The sequence below is a fragment of the Centruroides sculpturatus genome, unplaced genomic scaffold (assembly GCF_000671375.1).
Source record: "Centruroides sculpturatus isolate CEXI.00-Female unplaced genomic scaffold, Cexi_2.0 scaffold1085, whole genome shotgun sequence".
NCBI classification, from domain to species: domain Eukaryota; kingdom Metazoa; phylum Arthropoda; class Arachnida; order Scorpiones; family Buthidae; genus Centruroides; species Centruroides sculpturatus.
In genome coordinates this window covers 120,100-142,163 of record NW_019385453.1, presented here as the reverse complement: position 1 = coordinate 142,163, position 22,064 = coordinate 120,100, and the positions used below count along the sequence as shown (strand labels likewise).

General features: G+C 33.0%; 2 protein-coding genes across 2 annotated transcripts in view; one reads left to right on the top strand and one right to left on the bottom strand.

The window, feature by feature from the left end:
• LOC111639143 (ADP-ribosylation factor-like protein 1) overlaps positions 1-14,235 on the top strand; it is a 30,889-nt gene extending 16,654 nt beyond the window's left edge. The window contains exons 2-6 of the mRNA XM_023384932.1: positions 1,767-1,901; positions 2,099-2,180; positions 8,243-8,354; positions 9,024-9,202; positions 13,576-14,235. Of these exons, the coding sequence (XP_023240700.1) occupies positions 1,767-1,901; positions 2,099-2,180; positions 8,243-8,354; positions 9,024-9,202; positions 13,576-13,606 (539 nt within the window). The 3' untranslated portion in view covers positions 13,607-14,235. The remainder of the gene's footprint in view (positions 1-1,766; positions 1,902-2,098; positions 2,181-8,242; positions 8,355-9,023; positions 9,203-13,575) is intronic.
• LOC111639150 (nitric oxide synthase-interacting protein-like) overlaps positions 14,008-22,064 on the bottom strand; it is a 127,441-nt gene continuing 119,384 nt past the window's right edge. The window contains exons 11-12 of the mRNA XM_023384942.1: positions 16,667-16,775; positions 14,008-14,145 (exon numbers count right to left, since the gene is read on the bottom strand). Of these exons, the coding sequence (XP_023240710.1) occupies positions 14,074-14,145; positions 16,667-16,775 (181 nt within the window). The 3' untranslated portion in view covers positions 14,008-14,073. The remainder of the gene's footprint in view (positions 14,146-16,666; positions 16,776-22,064) is intronic.

The following is a 22,064-nucleotide window of genomic DNA, read 5'->3' as shown; positions in this document are numbered from 1 at the left end:
CTTCTCTTGAGCACTCTTCATATGTTAAGTATGTCCAATTCCTGATGTTGCTGAACCAGTTCTTTCTTGGCCTGCCCCTACCTCTTTGCCCTTCTATCGTTCCCTCTAGTAATAGTTTTTGTAGGCTGTTGTGTCGCATAACATGACCCAGATATCTCACAATTCTTTTCCTTACTACTTCTAATAAGGTCCTTTTCTGGTTTGCAATTGCCAGGATATCTTCATTTGTTCTTCTTGCCTTCCAAGAAACTCTCAGCATTCTCCGAATCATCCACATTTCAATATTGCTTATAACTGGATAAAACTGGATATCTTATTATAAATCTGCATACTGGTTTTTTTTCTGTTTATTTTCTAAAACTTCATAATACAAAAGGATGACAATTTAAAAAGTTTATTGATGGTTTCTGGTCGTTGTTTGTTGAAAATAAGAACCAGAAATTAACTATTAAATATCCTATAGTTACAATAAGTGGATGCTGATTAATTTTTGGTTTTGGATCGATGTTGGGAAAATCAGTTTTGATTGGATGTATTAAAGATTATCTAGGTAATCAACAATAGCTCAGTTTATACTGTGAATTTTTTGGTTTGAAGCGAGTTTGTTTTGTTTAGTTTTATAAGATTACTGAGTTTTCATGTTAGAATAGTTTTGTTTCTCTTTCTAATTATATAAAATTGAATTAAAATTTAGTTTTTATAAAATCAAAATTTTGAATAGTTTATAGGGTGCTTTGGGAATCTCGGATGGAACTGCGTGTTATTGGAATTAGTCTCCAAAACATCTATGGTGTACGTATGGCAGTGACCTAAAATGCATTTCAGATTGACTTTAATCCTTCGTGCTGACATACGGTAGCGAGGATGGTTTACATTGCTACAGCCAGATCAAGATTCACAGTGTACTTAAGTTATTTCCTCAGAGTATTTTACCCTCATCCTCAATCTACATTCTAAAAATTAAAGTACACGAAAATATCTTTTCTAAAAGCTGCTATAAATTCAAATAGTATAATTACAAAAATTCTAACTTTACAAATTTGTATCCCATTTTTTATATAATGAAGCTGTTGAAATTAACAGTTTGTTTCCAGCATAATTTAGAATAGGCTTTCTTCTTTCAGATTTGAATTCCTAAATTATTGTTAACAACAAATTCATTTTAAACATTTAAGTGCCTTGGAATTGCTGTTTTTCTTCTTTTTTTTAAGATATCTTTACTTTGATATATTTCAGCCATAAATCTTATTTCTTTGACTATCTAAAGGGAATATCTGGACTTATTGGCTATAACAACATTTCACTGTCTTGCTTAACCATATATTTTTGCAAATCAATGCAGCTTAAACCTCAAACCAAATATCATATAAAAAGAAAGTAAAAACACTGAGTGTGGTGTTAAGTTATTTAATTTCAATTTAAATAATATTTGTTCCATTTGCATTAGAATATTGCATTCTCTTTTTAAATTTCATTTGCCTGAAGATGACGAACATAAGTTTGTCGAAAGCGCTAGTGAAAATAAAAAACTGTAAACACTGTAAAGTTTAAGGATGACACAAAATATTTTCAGAATTACTTAGTTAACTTTTAACTCTTAGTGAAAAAGCTGTTATGTTTATAATAATATGTGATATTCATAAATTACGATTAACAGCTATGAGAATAAAGATTTAATTATATTATTGTGATTTTTGACGTGTGTGTTTTGAATGAAGTATAAATTACTAGAAAAACTTCAATTTTTATGACCTTTTTTTTTACAGGTGGTTTACTGAGTTATTTCAGAAATTTACTGGGAAGCCGGGAAATGCGAATTCTCATTCTGGGGTTGGACGGCGCAGGAAAGACCACCATTCTGTACCGGTTACAAGTGGGCGAAGTAGTAACTACAATTCCTAGTAAGTTTGAGGAATAGAGACTAAGGTTTTTAATATTTTAAATTAGATAAGTACTAAATATAGTACACGATGAAAATTACACCACTTATTTAATTTACTTTGTGTTAGAGCACAAATTTTAGTTTGTTATTTGAACAATGTCGTGAGTTAAGTTGTTTTGATAAGAAAATAAATGTTTTTTTTTTTTTTTATTTCAGCAATTGGTTTTAATGTTGAACAAGTTACATATAAAAATTTAAAATTTCAAGTTTGGGACCTTGGAGGGCAAACTAGTATAAGGTAATTTTTTAAATTTTATTATTATGTAAAGAAATAACATAAATTATTTTTATACAATTTTAGTTCTTTTGCAAAAGAAACATTAAATTTAAGCAATAATAAAGTGTAACTCTATATGTTTACTAAATATTAGTGCTGAATGCTAGAAATTTGTGTTGAGTACTTGCTTTTTTTTTCAATCCTAGTATCCAAAAAGATTTGGGTAATGTATCCCCTTAAGCTTTTTGTATCCAAAGGCATCCAGTGCTTCTGGCTTTCCAAAAATTTGTGTTAATTACATTTTTATCATAAGATTTAAATTAAGATGGAATTTTGAGGATAAGAATATTAAATGTTGACTTAATGTGTGTGATTTATGTGGCAGATTTTGTGAACAAGAATTTGCATGACAGATATACATTGAAATTCCAAGAGATTCTTTAAATGCATAAATAATCGTCGACTTAAACAATTTTTTTCGTTTATGCTAAGTCAGACTGCTCGTAAGTAATGAAAAAATCACACAAACACCCAAAAACCCAGTTAAAAACAACTATTATTACTATCACAAAGGTTTTTGTTTATCTAGAACAAACATATAAACAAACATGGAAAGAATATACAGAACAACTTTATAAAGCAGATAATAATATAAAAGAAATAATTGAAGGAAGACATTTTACTTTGGAACCATCAATTTTGAAGGAAGAAGTGGAATGGGCAATCAACCAAATTTCAATTGGGAAAGCAGCAGGAACTGACAGAATTCCAGTGGAACTGCTCAAAGCAGCTGGGGAGGAAGGAATTAGAATACTAACAAAGCTATGCCAACAAATATGGGAAAAGGAGGTTTGGCCAAAGGAGTGGAAGCAATCCATTTTTATACCAATCCCAAAAAATGGCAATGCAAGAGAATGTTCCAACTATAGAACAATCGCACTAATCCCTCATGCAAGTAAGATTCTGTTAAAAGTAATACAGAAGAGAATTGAGCCATATTTAGAAATAGAATTACCACTGGAACAGGCTGGATTTAGAAAGGGAAGAGAAACTCGCGATCAAATTAACAACATCAGATGGATTCTAGAAAAGGCAAAAGAGTACCAAAAGGATTCCTTCTTTTGTTTTATAGACTATAGTAAAGCCTTTGATTGTGTGGATCACTCCAAGCTATGGAAAGTACTCAGGAGCATGGGAATTCCTGAGCACCTTATATCTTTATTGATGAGTCTTTACAATGAACAAGAAGCAAAAGTAAGAACTCTATATGGAGAAACTGAATGCTTTAAAATTGAGAAAGGGGTGCGACAAGGCTGCATTTTGTCTCCATATCTGTTTAACTTATATACTGAATATATCATGAGAATGATTACTACAAATGAAGAGTCCATTGGTATCAAGATTGGAGGCGAAAGTTTAATAATATAAGATATGCAGATGATACCACCCTTTTGACAGAAAGCAAAGATGATTTAGAAAAACTTATCATAAGGGTAAAAGAAGAAAGTACTAAATTTGGTTTGAAGCTAAATGTAAAGAAAACTAAAGTAATGTCAACTAAAGAGTTAAAAGATTTCATTGTGGATGGTGAAAGAATTGAAGTGGTAGAAAGTTACATACTTTTGGGTTCAAAGATAGAAAGGAATGGAAGTTGTGAAGGAGAAATCAGGAGGAGAATTCACCTTGGCAGAACAGCCATGGCAAATCTCACCAAGATAATGAAAGATAAAGACATTTCCATTCATACTAAGAAAAGAATTGTAGAAGCAATGGTTTTCCCTGTAACATTATATGGCTGTGAAAGCTGGACTCTAAGGATAAAGGAAAGAAAAATGATAAATGCATTCGAATTATGGGTATGGAGAAGATTACTTAAGAGTTCCATGGACAGAAAAGAAAACAAATATCTCAGTTTTAGAAAAAATTAAGCCAAGCTTCTCCTTAGAGTCAAGAATCTTAAAACAAAAATTGACCTACTTTGGACATGTGATGCATAAAGAAGTTTCCCTAGAGAAGACTATTATGCTGGAAAAAGTGGAAGGTAGAAGGAAGAGGGGAAGGCAACGGATAAGATGGATGGAAGAAATAGAGAAAGTCACAGAAATGAAGCTGGAGGAGCTACGAGAGACAACAAGGGAAAGAGCAAGATGGAGAAGACTTGTCCATGAAGTCACCAGGAGTCAACGACGACTCGATGGAACTTAACAACAACAGAACAAACATCTTAGGGTAATGGACCATAACCAGAATACAACAGTTTTAAACATCAAATTTTAAACATTTTCCAACAAAAGAACGAATACAAATTTAAAATTAATACATAAAATAAAAGGTCAAACTGATGATACTGCACAGATTAGACCCTGGGAAGATAAATTTATACTTTCCAGGTGGTATAAAGTGTGTCACTTTATCTTGTTTCCCATAATTACCTTATATAATCAGCTTTCTTTAAAGTGAAGGACAGATAATAAAAAATAATAATACAGTTTTATTTCAAACTAAGCATCAAGTGCCATGAAGTCGTCAAATCGCTCGAGCGCAGAATCCAAATATTCATATAAAACGTTAGTCATTTTTAAGTTTTTCTCGCATACCCCTAAATGACCAGGCATGTAACTGCAGTTTGAAATTGCCATTCTAGACAAACAAAAAATTTATGATAGTAAAGAAATTGCTTTTAACTGGTTTTTTGGGGTATTTGTGTGATTTTACTGAACTCCTTTTCATTTATGTCAAGCATGAAAAACAAATTTATTGCCATAAACAACGTGAAGTTAAAATTTGTTATGAAAACATGTATATGGAGTAAAAAAAATTTATTTAATAAATTATTCAAAAGTTACTTGTATAATAGAAATGTAAATACACAAATGGCATTTTTCATTACTACAATTAAAGACTAACTTCTCTTTCTCTTTTTTCTTTTTAATCTTGAACACACGCCTAATGCATTAGTTTTAACTTTTACATATATAATAAAATTTCAAAAGTTCTTTGCTGTAAGATTATATTATTTTAAAATCGATCAAAATCCTGATGATATCGTGTGTATTATTTTAATGTTTCCACAATTAATTCAGATATTTACATTTTTAAAAAAATATTAAAGATTTTTAAATTATTATTGTTTGTGAGGAATAGGTAATAATAACATATAAAAACAGCATAAGAGAAAATTGCCATATTTAAATTTTAAACATTTCATGATTTAAGAAAACACTTCCTCCCTTTTAAAGCCGTATAGTTTTACAGTTGCAGTTTAATAGTGGGACAAATTAGTTTTACATAATAAAATAAAGTTTTTTAAACTTAATAATTAGAAAAAAATTTTCTACAACTGCCAAATTAACAATTTTAACCAATTAAAGATTTGTTTGCAAAATTGATTTTTTAAAAATCAAAAATAATTTCATTAGAATGAATTTTCAATTAAAAAGGCATTAAATTGCTTTATAGGAATTTTGAATCCAACATTTGACAAGCATTTACTATTATATAAACGGCTTGCTGTATATTATATTACAATTGTAAATTCGTCTCTGTAATCCAAAAACACACTTTGGTAGACGTATCTTACAGCAATTACATTACAATTGCTGTAAGATATGTCTACCAAAGTGTGTTTTTGGATTACAGAGACGAATTTACAATTGTAACATTTACTATTATTTAATCATTTTTTAAAAACATTTTGTTTATTTATGATTTCAAAATCACACAAATCTTCTGACATATGCACGGTCTTTCCAAAAGTACTCGATCACACGGGTAATGTCCACATGCCAATATCATTACTATAATTAAATATCGGATGTCTAATGTCCACGTGGGCATCCGATATTTGTCACTACTAATTTTTATTAGATACGTGTGGCAAATAAGTAAACTAATTTAAATGCTTAAATTTAATGTTCTTTAAAATGAAAACTACACTTCTGAAAAATATTAAGTTGTATAGTGTGTATTTAATGTAAAGTAAATAAGTTTTAAATCGTTTATATTTTCAGATTTTACTCTTTAATTTGGACAAAAATAATTTGAAAACTTTTTAGCATCAGACTGTAGAATAATTGCAAAAGTTTGTCAGTACAGTACTAAAAATGATTCATTCTTGCTTACAAGGGTCTATTTTTTATTATCTCTGTGGGTTTTTCCCACCGATTACAGGGAAACTCAAAAGGTTTTGCTCTGTTGCAGTTGGTGTTACGTTCGATGACAAAGCCACATTCTCTTTGTCGGGCAAAGGTAAAGGTCGAACAGAATTGCCTTATCTGGAATCTATAAACTTGCCTGCATTTTGTGATAGTCCCAAAATAAATATCCGGTTTGCACTGGCCTGTGAAGTTTTGCTGTTTTTTCTTGAAAGAAAAATGCTCCGAAAGCTGGCAATTATCGGGACATGCTCATCCCGATAATTGCCACTTTTGTAGAATTGTCTGCATTCCTTAATCAGAAGAAGTCCGACCCGACGTGTTTTTCTTTGTGTCGTGTAGAAGATGCCACTACGAGTGCCACTCGAAACAAATTGAGAGGGTATCGAGGCAAGTGCCTCTTGTTCTTTTTGGAGAACATTATTTGGTTATCTAATATTTTACACTGTTGTTTTCATAAGCTTTTTAAAATTAAATAGAGGATGGAAAAGGAATAATAGATCATTTTCAATTGGCAGATTGATTAAAAATTATAAAAATTACAGTACAATTTATACTCGAAAGGAAGAATAGAAAAGGTATAAAATTGTTACATTTCTTATTTTCACTGGAAAATATCAAAATTACAGTTATTACGAATTTGAATTACCTTTGGTCTGTGCGCCACAATTCTGGACACACACATCCCAGAAATATCGGTCAAAATTTTCTGCTTAAATCTGTTTGTGCAAGACCACTTTATGCCATAGAAATTGTGCAGTATGTATTGTCACATTTATTTTATATTTTAAAGTGACAAATTTGATTGCTTTGATAAGCACTCCTTTGGTTTTACTGGTAAAACGGGGATTACGCATATGCGAAATTCTAGCCAGTAGGTAGGTTGCAATGGTCCTTTTCCATTCTCTTTAAGTTGTCTAAATCTCACACTTCTAGATTTATATATACCTTTTCTTCTCAAGTAACATAAGAGGCTAGGGCATAGGCAAAGAAGACGATGTTAAAATGCCAGATAGTGAAAGCAGTGGTTAAGGTCTTAACTTGTGAAACGCTTGGAATCAATTGCACATTTGATACTGTACATGCTAGTGACGGTCTTCACATCAGTTTACTAAATTTCTTATGTACCCATAGTTTTGAGGAAAAACTTTTTGGGTTCCTGTATCTGTTACAATGTGTTTTTATTAAATATGTTCCTAAGTCATAGACCTCATTGTACATTTGATGACAAAAATCATTACGGATAGTGATATTTGTATTTGTCCAAGTTTCATTTCAATCTTAGTGTCTCGACAAGACCCGTAAGATCATAGCTGTTTGAAAAATATTTACACAAAATGTTTTACTTTTTCAATATCTCCTTTTATATTTCCACTAAATGTGGCAGGAAATCGAGCACGAGCTCCGATCATTTTAGGCCACTCAAAAAGGTACAGTATCTTACAATGCAATACCGTTTAAGTACAAAAGAACAATCTTTCAAAACCCACCAAAAATATAATTTCCCTAAAATTCATGGATTCTGTCAACTACATGATGCACCAATGGCTGACAAAACTGAAATAGACAATCAATAATTAGATGATGAGATCCAAAACCAATCTTTCAGCGTTTAAAAGGCTCAAAGATTGGTTTTGGAACCGTAAAACATGGTAGCATAGGATCCTTTCATATTTTGTTGCTATTCTGTACACCTTTTTATTTGCAACATCAGTTTATTATATTAAACATAATCTTTCTAAACAAATAAGCAGTCGAATTTGCTTCGCTTCCAGTAATCTGGTACCATTTCAGTGCATCCAATTGCCAAGATTGTAGACCAGTTAAAAATTTTACACATAATTTTACAAATGCAAATTACATAATACTTTAAATATCTAATTGTAGAAAACTTGTTTATTTTTAAATATCATAAATATATATTTTCAGGCCATATTGGAGGTGCTATTTTTCTAACACGGATGCAATTATTTACGTGGTAGATAGTGCAGACAGAGACAGAATCGGTATTTCCAAGCAAGAACTCGTTTCCATGTTAGAGGTAACCGTTGCTCTTTTTTTTAATGCAAATAATAGATGTTCTAATTTAATTAAGTTTGTATATATTACTGTGAGGATGGAAAATTTATGTACAGTGTTTTCCACTTGTCGCTATCGTTCGTTTTGCATCTTCCAGATTAGTAAGTCCTAAAATGCAATTTAAAATATGACCATAAAACTTTGGTTATCGTTACTTTGAAGTAAATGAGTTGTTTAAAAGCAGTCTTTTTGCATTATGGACCTCGGCATGTAATGACAAAATGACAATAGTGTGTTAACTAGTGCTTTAAACAACAAATGCAATTGTTTTATTTGGCTACAATATAGTAGTTTAAATTGCTATAGTACAGTTTAAATACACTATAGTACAGTCTTTAAAAGTATGTAAATCGACAATGTTGGACAAATTTGTTTGTGGATTACTGCATAAGAACAATTTATAAAATGTACGAATCAGAGATTTGTTAATTATAGTATAGTTTTAATGTCGTACTCAATGTTAGCAGTTGGTCATCATTGAATAAACAGAACTTAATTTTATCAGTGTGGGAAAATTTTAAGATATTTATAGTAAGTGGATTCCACGGTGTATGAATTTTTTCATTACTGCTTCGTGAGTACGTGTGTAGAATCTCATCATCTGATCGATTTGAAAATTGTTCCATATTAGGAAGAAGAGTTAAAAAAGGCAATTCTAATGGTGCTGGCCAACAAACAGGACATCGAAGGTTCCATGTGCGTGGCAGAGGTGCACCAGGCGCTGGGATTGGATGCCTTGAAAAACAGAACGTTTCAGATATTCAAGACTTCGGCTACCAAAGGAGAGGGACTGGATGATGCCATGGATTGGTGAGTTGCTCCGCTCTCTTTCAGTCGATTTATTATTACTAGATTTAATTTATTCGTTGAGTAGAGACAAATCCCCGCAGAATGTTTTATATTCTGACAATCCAAATGCTGGATTAATATTTAAGCCTATGTCCCGAGTTAACTCGGGCACAGACTTTAAGGGTCCGTTAAAAAAGCCTTGACTTATATAACTTTTCCGAAAATGTATGGATCAGCGCATATACATCGTTATCTATGATCTGTGCAAATTTCATGAATTATTTTTGCCGCAAAAATATTTTATGACAATTCATTAATTAGGTAATTAATCACGCTATTGCTTTTTTATGGGAGTTTTTTTAATCAAATTAATTAAATCGTTCTAAACTTCTATTTCACTGATTTGACTTTGGTAACATTTTTTAAAACTCTATTGACTGCTTTTTATGACATCGGCAGGTTATTTTGTTGTTTTTTGTTCAGTAGAATTTTTTCCCCACCTATTTTCGGTCCCCTCGTAATTTAATAGCATTAAAATTGACAATATTGTGTTCTGTTTGAACAGATGCAGTAAGTTAGCTCCCCTCTTGCTTTAGACCTATATTCCCCTGAAGCTTAACATGAGAACTAACTGGGAAAGCTGACTCCAGCTGTTCTCAAGGTCAACCAGTTTGTAAACAATGTAGACTGCACGTGTGAATTTCATGCCTTGTTAGACGAAAGAATAATCCTTACAGCTATATTTCTCAAATAAAAGCGTATATTTTTATTATATTATATATACTTTATTTGTAAAAACACTTTTTGGAGTGGTTTTTATTCCACAGGAATTATTTCCCGGAAATTTTTTTGGATGTCAGATTTGCGTTTAAGTGGAAATAATTATTTCATACAAAAAATAAATTTTCTGTGGATTTCTTAGTTGCATTTGAATTGGGAACATGGGTAGGAAAGGGGTTATTCTTATCTCATCTTTTCATTCGTTCACGGTTGCAAGAAATCACCACATAGAGTCTCTCAAATCTCCGTAGATATAACAAACACAGAAATAAATAACACAAAATAAATTGTAGCTATGTGTTGATTCCGCACGACACGTCCGAACATGTAAGCTAAACAATAGTGTGGGGGGAGTGAGTAATCAAGGATTGCATGGCGCTCAAACAAAAGACGAATCAATGAGATTTGAAAATCGCATAACTCCAGGTTCGCGTAAGTCGAGGTATTACTGTAATTTGAAACAAACTTGTATCGACCTGCAAGTGAGACGCCATATATGCGACTTGGCTTGTATGTATACATTCATTTGTCTGAGCCTGCATGCATAGTATATCTCCAAAATCTGTGGTGCAAATAAATTGTGTCGCACTTAGTAAGGTGTCCCCTTATAGGATCAATTCACATATTTAAGAAGTGCAGTCGTATACCATCAACCAAAATGGAGGTATAACTTAAAAACCTGTTGTAGTGTTACAATAGTACATTTTATGGAAAATGTTATTGACTAGGGATTGCTTTAGGCCAGGGGTGGCACAGTTTTTGCCCCCGGGCTAAATTGGAAAGAAAACTTTTTTCGCGGGCCGAACCAGAGGCTGCCCTAGGAAGATTTTGAGGTAGTGCAAGATCTCATCATGATGTAAAAACCAGAGAGATTGCAGATACATTTTTCACATAATCGTGCATTATGAACATTCTACGCTGTGCTTAAGGCATTCGTAATGGAGCTTTAATTCTAAATGCACGGTGAGTTGTTGACCATTTTTTAGGCGTCAGAATTTTTTGTCAAGCTATTCGGACTTGAGAAGCTAATATTGAAAGATTAATCGCGGGCCACATAAATTCATTATACGGGCCATATGTTGGCCGCGCCTGCTTTAGGCCATATAATTGTACATTCAGTTATACTTTTGCAACATGATTTCATATAGAACACCTCCACTATTTGAGAATCTCCATGTGCATACTGTTCTAAATGGATGATGTACTGCAGTACATCTTGTAACATGGTGGTGCCTATTGAATTTCATCTTCATTACCATCCTGTGATGAATCTTAAGCAACATTCTGATCATCAACATGTATGTTGAAGATCATTTTATGATCTTCACTGATGCTATCATGAACTACTAGTACATCATCAAATGATGATAGTGTTGCATGATCTGTAACTTCTGTTGATGCCAGAATATCTGGCAGAGCTTTCACCACCTCAATTTCTTATTCCAGTGGACTTGTTCTTGCAGATGTGGGACTGAATCCTGCATGCACGAAACATTTTTTAATTAATTGTCTTAGTAGGCATTATGTATAGAGCAGATTGCACCGAAGTAAGTTACAGCTTTCACAAATTTGGCAGCCATCTTGCACTGCTTTGCTACATTAACCAGCTTCTGAATCAGTTGTTTCCTGTATTGTAATTTGACCATTTGAATAATTCCATTATCTAATGGCTGAACCTCACTTGTTAAATTATGGTAAGAATCACAGCCACGCACATGACAACATCGGCATGGCCGGTGGCATATTGATAAATGACAAGAACTTCCGATTAGCTCATTTTCATGTTGCGAACGGTGGCAATGTTGTCTGTGCTTTCCAATTGTGCCTCCACATCACTGGTGGAAGATCCACTTTTATGTGATTCCTGAAGGCACAAGGTATGCGGCATTCCCAATCATACAAGTTTTTCTCCCTAGCACTTCAGCCAAACAACACACCAACACGTTCATTTGATTTTATACCTGCTTTGCATGGGTTGCCTTTTTTTGCCAATGATTTTGTCAGAAGCCGCCAACAGGAGAAGCCCGTTTTGTCGGCATTAAAAATGTTCCTCGATTTGTATTCTTCAGTCATGAGGAGGTTTTTCCCACTATCCTCTGCAGTAACTTTGTCACCATCTACAGAGTTCCCACATGGGACTTTTTAATGTAATGTTGTGTCACTCTTTACAACATTGCAACTAACCTTTGTCTGCCTTAAATCCTTCCAATTTAAGATGTTCTGCATCTTCCCTGCACTCTCCTGTAGCAGTGTTCCACTTACGGGGATGTTTCTTGCTCGGCAGGACCGAAAGATTCTAGAACTTTCTCGTCCAGACTGTCATTCATGCTACAAGTAATCCATATTTGGTTTGGAATACAATTGTCTTCCCTTGCACACATATATTATTACATATTATCTTCTTACTGATATGTGCCACTGCAATGCTCCTGCCTGATTCTCCTTTGGCTGGCCTATGGAGGACATCCTTTTTTCTTTTCGATAGCTAACTCGTTTCTTTGTTTAGCAGCCATACACCCATTCGGTCCAGGATTGCCAGATAGAAACAGAACTATAAATCATCAATGGGGAACACACACATTGTAAAAAATTTAAAATATTTTAAATTACAATAAAAGAAAAAAATTTTAATTTAGAAATATGTTAGAAAAAACAAACTTCAAAATGTTTTTTTCCTATGTTTAAAATATTTTAAACTTCAAAAACGTTTCTTCCTAGCATACTGATTTTGGAATTGTTCTATAACCCGAAGCAGACCTTGGGTACAGTCAAAAGCATTCGTTTAACGAATTATTAAAGGTTTGTCACCAGAAGTAAAGGTTATTTATTGTTAAAATTGTTATAAAAAACTTTTTATGTACAGTCCAGTACATTCAGATTGTTTACTGCAGTAAACAATCTGAATGTCTTCTTTTTCAGAAGCATAAAATGTCATTAAGAAAGACTAAAATTTTTACTTAATTCAGCACTAAATAATTTAAGCCCTTAGGCTGCATACTCAGTAGCAACTGTTATTGCCAAATGAACAAAAAACCCCTCTTATTTGATATTTTTATGGACAAATCACTACACGTAGTAAATTCCTTAATGCTAGAATGAGTTTTTAAGGAGTCTGACAGATGGTGTTTTACAACAAAAACAGCTCTAAAAAGTCATTCTAGAATTCTTGTTTCGATCCGTAACGTTCGAATTTGACAGGGAAAATGGCATCCGTTGGACCCCTCGTACTCATTTTGGCGTTAGCAAATTTCTCTGTTTTTATTCTGTGATGATCCGCTCCACATTACGGAGCATTACTTGATTTTTTGAGATTGCGACAATAAACTGAAACTCTGTTGTCAAACAAGTAATTTATTATAACCTCATATTGTGGCAACTCGAGATGTCACAAAGAGATGTAAAACTTTCTATTTGATCTTCCTGAGGATTTATCACCTTTTCTATAAGTTATGCTTAAATATTTGAATTTGAATATCCTCAAAAATTTGTGGTACAGAACAAATTGACTTTGCTTTCTGCCTTTTCTTTCCTTTTCAAAATGACAGTGTTTCTAGAAATAGTAATGTAAAGAATTTAATTTTAGTGATTTTATAAATAAGTTATTTATTTTGCAGGTTATCCAACGCTCTTACAAATACCAAGTGAGACATTTTATAGCAGCTTTGATTATTCCAAAGAGGACCACCTCGCGGGGGCATCCGTCTCCGCCGTAACGTGATCGTCTCTTTTCGTCGGGAAGGTTTTTTGGACGGTTCGACCGGCCGGGTTCCCGGGCCCCGACCCCCGAGACCGGCCCGTTTCTAGTCTCCCCGTTTCGTTCCCGGCACCGCTCTCCGATCTTCCCGCGTCCGACGCGGAGCGATCGGACAGAAAATGAATTTTCTCTCTAGTGTTTGTGCAAAATGTTTTTTTAAAATAAAATGTATAGAAATAAAATTTACAAAACAGAGCATCTGATTCAAAAAGGGCCGCATTTCGATAAACGACGTCTACAATACATAAACCAGTCTTGCCTGGGAATCGAAACTGCCGTTTCGGCAACAAAAAATATTTATTGGGTGACGAGCACAAGTCATACACACAAATTAATAATGTACTGTACATAAATGCATTTAAGCCATCATGACCGGTTTCTTTATTTCTGCTTTCAGACTTTCGTTGGTGCTGGAGTAGCCCGTTCCTCCCTAGAGAAAAATAAAAATGAAGAAAGTGATTAAGAGTTTCTAGTATCAAAAATACAAGCATCCATAAAATGGAGAATTAAATTGTACAGAGAAGATTAATGTGATGTGATTCCTAGAATATGAGAGAAACCATTTGTGCATGCTTTATTTTTCAAAAATCTGTCTCGTGACAAGTTATGCTATTGATTGCAATGTCATTTTCTAGGTAAAAGGCTTATTGTTCCCACTTCCAAAATTTGGACAATTTGTCTATAGAAAAAAATGCATTCATATACTATCAAATAGTACCCTGGAAAAGCTTTGAGCGTTTTCAAAATCTGGTACCCATATTGATTCTTACATTACAATAAGAATCATTCTGACTGCTTTCTTTTTAAACTGGTATGTGCTACTCTCCTGTCCTAAACTAAAATCTAAAAATTCAGGTAAGAATACATCATCCTAACAAAAACATACTCAATTTACAAATAAGGTACGTAAGAAGCCTTCCAAAATTATGCCATTGTGTGACAGAGACAACCGAAGATTTTTTTATGCGGGTCAGTTACCTAAAAATATTCAAATTCTATCACTTTTACTGCAGATTTTCTAAATAAAAAAAAATATATGTGTTTAACTTGAGTGGGTTTGACCCTATTACTAATGTCAAAACATTTGACCAACGTGATGCATCCATTTGTTATTCTGGAAGATTGCCATGAGAATCACTGATGTGTAAGCTCACCTCTGAAGAAAAGGTTTAAGATTGTGGACCGGTTTGTATTGTCACACTTATGATGATGCAGGATATACCTTTAATTAACTAAGCTATTCCGATAAGACAAGACATCGATTGAAGAATATGAGGAACAATGAGCATTGAGCACATTTTGGCCTAGACGATTTCCTCCCATTGGCTGGGATTCTTGTAATTATGAATCAGACGGCACCACATTTGTTTGTTGTGTGTTTCAGTATTGGCCTTTTTTTTGCAAAAAGAAAAATTTCAACTACAATTACCGTTACGTAGCTTTTCTATAAATTTGTTTGCATTCCTTTCTGACATTGTATTTAATATGATAATAAAATTGATGAACACTTAAAAGCAACACCAATTAAATACATACTGTCTTTCAGTGTTATATACCTTAGGAGTTGTCCATAAATTAAAAATTTTAAGAAAAATGTGGACATAACCTCCCTCTCCTCTTCAGATGTCCAACAAAATTTCATGAAAAAATGGATATCCTCTGAAGCTCAACTCCCCTCCCTTTGTGTGGACATTATTTATGGGCAGCCCTTTAATTCTAACAGACTATATTAATGCCGAAAGACTGTGCATATTTGCCATATATTTACACAGATAAGACCCCCAAAACCAGGGGTCATCTTATAGGACAGTTAAAAAAAAATTGGATTGAAATTATTATAAAAAACTGTAATTATTTACTAGTAGAGAGTAGGGTATGTCCAGAAAATACAAAAACCTCATATGGGCTATTCTGAATAATCAAGGTCATTACCCTAATACCCAAATCAGTGGGAATGTTTGCAACAATAGCAAGGCAGTGCTGCCAGATATAAGAAAATAAAATTTGTTTATGCCATATTTGTAATTTTTCGAATGATTCTGTATAAGCTATACAGTGTTATTATCCAGATGATGATCGCTGATCTAAACTAAATTCATAGGCCGTTGATAGTTTGGGGTCGTCTTATAAGACAGATACATGCTAAAACTATAAAACTTTACCATATATTTGTGCAGATGAGGTATAAATTTTTGTCAATGTGATTTGTTAACACCTTTATGTAACTCACTCCCTTAAAAATTTATATTATTTTGCTCATAAATACCATATTTACTCGCATATAAGATGATCTTGTGCCTATAGGACAAGGTGCAACTTTAAACGAAATAAAATTAAAGATTAAAATTGTATTAATAAATGTAATCACAAATGAATGTAAATGCAAACATTGTGTGCAAAAAATATGCCATTTTAAACTTTAAGGAAAAATCTTGAAAAATCAACAACATAATTTGTTCATATAAAGCTGGGCAATTGGAAACTTTTTTGCCAATTCTTAACAGTCAATTGCACTTCCCATGTGAAAACAGATTATTATTCCCACATGAATCCATTAAATCCATTCCCATGTGAAAACAGATTATTATTCAGAAATCAGAATTCAGAGAAATTTGTATTGGGCTCCCGTGATTTTGGAATTTCGAATTCAATTCGACAGCTTTGCTTTCCCTATTGCTATTCATCTTTACTCCTGACAATACACAAGAACAGTTCAAATGACCCAAATAAAATACTAATGTTTTTAAACACGAGGGTGAGCATCCTGTAATAAATGCAAATACGTGGTTCACAAAAATTATTTGCAGAACCGCAAAGAATCCTTTGCTCGTGCATATAGGACAAGCTCAGTTTTTGAAAGCAGTGAAAAGTGAGTAAATCCTCATCTTATATGCGAGTAAATATGATATTTAAACTGTGTCTGTCCCCAATAATTAAATAAAAACAGTTACCCTCTGTAAGTATATGATGTCCTTCTCGGTCAACTTCTTTCCATTTATTGGATCGATCATCTCCTTTCTAATGATTTTCTCCACACACTCCACGGTGACAACACTACCTCTGTATAAGAGAAAAAACAAGTAGACATGAAAAGTCTTTATTTATTTCTTTTATAATTAAATGTGAAATAAATGTCAAAGTACAAATTGAAAAGGATTTATTGCAAGCTGAATATTTATTGAGATTTACAATTTCAATTCTAAATAATAATAATCAAATACAATTGCATGGAAAGAAAGCTTGGTGTGCCAAACATTTACAAAATGGTGTAGAACACAAAATGATAACTAAGCATTCAAAAGATTAATATGTAAAGAGTACTAGTAATTCCTTTGGTAAATGTTGTCTCTGCATCACATCTGTCAGTGACAAATGTTTTCAGTATCATGTTGCCATAGAGTTGGATTCTTAGAAATTCTTCTGGGCACACAAAGCATGTAGACTTTGCTCCCTTGTTTCCGACATAAACTTTTGTTATGGATAATCTGACAATTTAGAAATGGTGATGCTTGAATTTGATATTTCCCTGTTCTTGCATATATAGTGTATCCATGAACTGTGCTTACCTGTATGGAACCAGTCATTGATCGATAAAGATGAGACTAAATTTTGATTTTGTTCAGCAGAAAGGTCCAATGCAAAGACTTGGTCCATCATCCAACTATTTTAGAACTTTGGGTTGCCAAACTACTTGTATGCAATCTGTATAAAAAATTCTATCCTACTGTAATTGTCTTTCATCCTGAGTTTTAATCATAAATTTTTCTAGGTGATAAGTGTTGTTGTAAGAAGTAATGATAAATATTGCAGCAAACTCGATACAGATGAAATTAATTTCCTGACTCAAAGTGAAATTTTTACCATTGTGAGTCTAAAACCTCCCAGATAGTGTTTGACTCACTTTTCTGTAGTTTCTTACACGTGGATATAATGTTTTAAATGCAATACTGACAAGTGGCACAATCTAGTGTTCTGCCACAGAGTTTCAAATCTCTCTATATTGTGTGATTGTTAAGGAATCGATGTAATGGAACAGTTGTCTATCAGTCTGCTGTAACTGGAGTTGAGTTGTTGGAAATAAAGCAAAGAAGAAACAAGTAGCAGCTCTCAGTGAGCAAGCGTCTTCTTTTCCAAGAGTTAGAAGCATCTGCATCTGTTGTAAACAGAATAATTAATTAAGATCTGTTAGCCAGGACAAAAAAAAAGATGCCATTCTCTGCCTCATCACAAGACAAACAGAACATTATGGAATTGTATCTGCACCACCTGGCTGGTTCTAAGAGTGAATATGTGGCCACATTAGACAAGGTAGTTGGACTGTGAATGCCACAAAACATGGCCAGGTGGGTTTGTGTTAGTTGGAAATGATAGTGGTAGTCCTCTTCCTGTCATAAGGACCAAAAAATGTAAAGGTTAATGAAGTTTAATGATTCATTTACTGAAACTATCTGAAAGAAGAAACTTCCTGGAGAGAAGAGCAAGATTATCCTACATCACAATACAGTTTCCAGTCACACTGCCAGATTCACGTTCATTCCATCTGGAGGAGTTAGTGCGGTAGTAAAGCCGTCATACATTTAGAGCACTATAATAAAGTATCATCTTTGGTCATGGAGATATTAATTAAGGATCAATGAACACATTTGGATGAAATTAAAATATTTAGTATCCATGATGAGTACTATTGACATTTAAATTTTGAATAAATTCGTTTGATCATTTTGGACTAGCTTTTTCAAGAGTCAACCACCACCTGTTTGCTCTTGTAAACATTTTATTTCAAAATATTGAGTATTTGTAAATTTCAACATATTGGCTGACAGTACAGGGCTATAACCCTGTACTATGTCAACCAAGTAATTGCAAGATGTGACCTTCACATCTTGCAATTACTTTTGATCTATTAATTAACATAAGCCAAATTATTCAATAAATACACTATTTTTAAATTTTGGCTTGGTATTACTTAACTGGTTATGTGATTTGGTCTGAGTCACAGGTAACACCTCTCTGTGTAGGAGCATTGAAAATATGGAAAAAGAAATGTTGTAATATTGGAATAGATAGTAATTCAGACACAAATTATTATTGTATTTATTTTCAGGCACTTGGCAATTTTTATCATCAAAATTTTTTATTTAGTTGATTTTTTGATGATTGTTGCCGTTTCAGCTTCGGAATTCTTATTCTGGTACTACTAGCACGGTTTCAAAGTACCAGAATAAGAATTCCGAAGCTGAAATGGCAACAATCATTTTGATGATTGTTTTATTTAGTTGATTTTTTGAAATCAACTAAATAAAAAATTTTGATGATAAAAATTGCCAAGTGCCTGAAAATAAATACAATAATAATTTGTGTTTGAATTACTACTAATAACTACTAGCACGGTTTCAAAGTACCAGAATTGGAATAGATATTAACGGTAAACCAATGTTTATATTGCAATTTGCAGATGATCAGGTGGTAATGGCAGAAGATAAGGATGATCTAGAATACATGACAAGAAAAATAAAAGAGGATTATTTTAAAGGAGATTTATATATAAACCTGAGTAAAAAAATATTTATGCATAGGAGGGACTAAAACAGGCATGGAACTGGAAGAAGGAGAAAAGATTAATGGATGTGAACATTACAGTTATCTTGGAATACAAATTCATCAAGATGGAAGAATGCCTTGTGCTAATCTTGTATTAATTTCTAATGTAAGAGAGCAGTTAAAAGATTAAATGGAATATAGTAGAGTGAAGAAATAACTAGATCAAAAAAAAAAAAAAAATTATATAATGATAATTATATTCGAGGATATTTCCTCGAAGTCGGAAATAGAAATATAATTTTTACTTGTTTTTTAACTAAAAATTTTTTATTTTTAGTGTGTTAATATTACCACCGATCCCATTGGTTTTAATAATTGAATTTATATTATATAATGATATTGTTAAAAGCATTCTGTTATATGGAGTGGAGGCATGGAGAATGACTGGGAAGAGAAGAGAAAAGTAACAATGGTTGAAATGGATGCATTGAGAAGACGACCGTGCAGAATCTCAAAAAGAGAAAGAATAACTAATAAGAGAATCAAAAACCTAATGTGATTGAAGGAGACTGTTTTGGAAGAAATTAAGAAAAAACAACTTATTTGGTATGGACATGTGAAAAGAATGAGTGACGAGAGACTCCTGAAAATGTCAATTGAATACAATCCACAACAAAGGAAAAAGAGAGGAAGACCCAGACAAACTTGGTAAGAGAGTGAAGTTAGCATGTAGTGAAAAAGGGATTAAAGAAGAATGGTGTATGGATAAAGATAGATGGAGAGGGTTTCTGGAGATCGGAAGGCAACGTCAGATGCCATAAACCGACTATATATAGATAGATAGGTTACGTGATTTCCAGATGAATACAAAAGAGGTCGGAAATCCAATTCTGCTTCTGGAACTGACACAAGTGTGAAACTCAATTGGATGGAATAGTTCCTCAGAAATGAACTATGGAACAGATGGTTCCTCAAAACATTAAGTTCCATTGGAATTGCAACAGTTCCTCATAAGTTTTATATACACATGCAACCTCTGATGATAAAGAAGTCAGTGAATGAGTTCAGAAAAGGAAGGCTTTGACATAACATAATTCAGCAAACATACTTTACTATTCCTCAATCTAGTCCCAATCCTTGGCAATACACTTTTGTGAAAGAATGTACCATACAAGACCTAAGACTATGCATGAATGTTGGGTATGTTGGAAAATCTGTTGCCTTTTATGGCAATTTTCAGTCACAGAAACAAAGTAATCTGGGGAACCATATCAGGCAAGTATGGGCAGTGTGCAAGTGACACCTCCTTTTTAGCCAGCATTTGCTGCATGACTATGGCTGTATGGGAATCGGGCTCATGGCTCCTACACAACAATACATCTTGGCATACTAAGGACATAGAAAGAAACTCATGCTTCTGCAGAAGCATGAGTTTCTTTGTGAATTTGCCAAGCTATAGCAGAATAGCAAATTCATTTGTTGCTCCATTTTCTCCACTTGATCACGACTTCAACCTCTACTGCTAACAAAACACCACGTGACTTTTAACCGTGTTGCCTTTGGCCTCTCGCAGTGCACAGTGTGCAGTTTATGCAGCAGTGCTACAACAGATATGCCAACATCTTTCACCAAACTTTATTGTCAAAGGTGACAAAACCTCTGACAATAAAGTTCCTCCAAGAGGTGTTCAAATATTTTTGTACACCAATAGGTGAACAAAGTATTGACATACAGTCAATTCTTAATACTGTAGTAACATTATTGAGATACAATTTTTATTTTACTTTCTATATAATAATTAGATGTAATATATTTTTTACCCTTTGAAAACTAAGGTGTATACACAACATGATTTGAATGAATGAAAGTATTTGCACAATGATGTGAATGAAATTAATTTGCATAAGTATCATCATTTTTTATGCCCAGAATGGTAGATATATGAAATAAACATTGGATTTCAATCTACTCATTTTGGCAGAAGTCCCAAAGCAACAATAAAAGAAAGGAAAATCACCACACATTTGCATCATATTTGGAAATGGTTAAAAGGAGTATATTTACAGTAAGAAATATAACTCAGCATTTTAAATCAACCTGCAGCTTAGAAAATAAACCAAAATGTAACTGCTTGTGAATCTGTTGTCAAGAAGCCAAAAATATAATTAATTGAAATTATAATGAGGAACAAGGCAGTTTATTCAAAAACTGTCTACAGACACCTTTGTTGTGCTGGTTACAGAGCAAGAGTAGCCAAATGAAAATCATGTATGAGTAAAATTAATTGAAAGAATTATTTATATTATATTTCCCCCCTTAAACTCTTTATATCCAAACAAAAACATCTGAGATGTAAAAAACTTATGCCAAGTAAAACTTTATGATAATTTAGATGACAGTCGAAATTTTTCTTGGTAAAGATAGCTTGACACATGGAGCCGAAATGTAGAAAACAATATTACACGTAAAAATCTCATGGGTACCACTTCCAAGTGCCAAGCTATCTTCTTACCAAAGAAAAACTCCTAAGAAAAATTTTTACTGTCTAAATTGTCATAAATTTTTTTACATCTTGGATGTTTTTGTTTGGATATCAATTCATTCTTATGTCGTAACTTAATAATAATGTACAATGAATGTGATGCCAACTGAACACTTTCAATCCTCATTTTGGTCAGCTGTTATAAAAAGTTTTAATTGGCATAAATTAGCTTTTTAATTCTAAATAAAATTCATTTCTTTCTATGCAATTCGATCTTTATAAGCATAAAATTAAGCTGTAAAACTCAATCCCCCCGTGAACTTTGA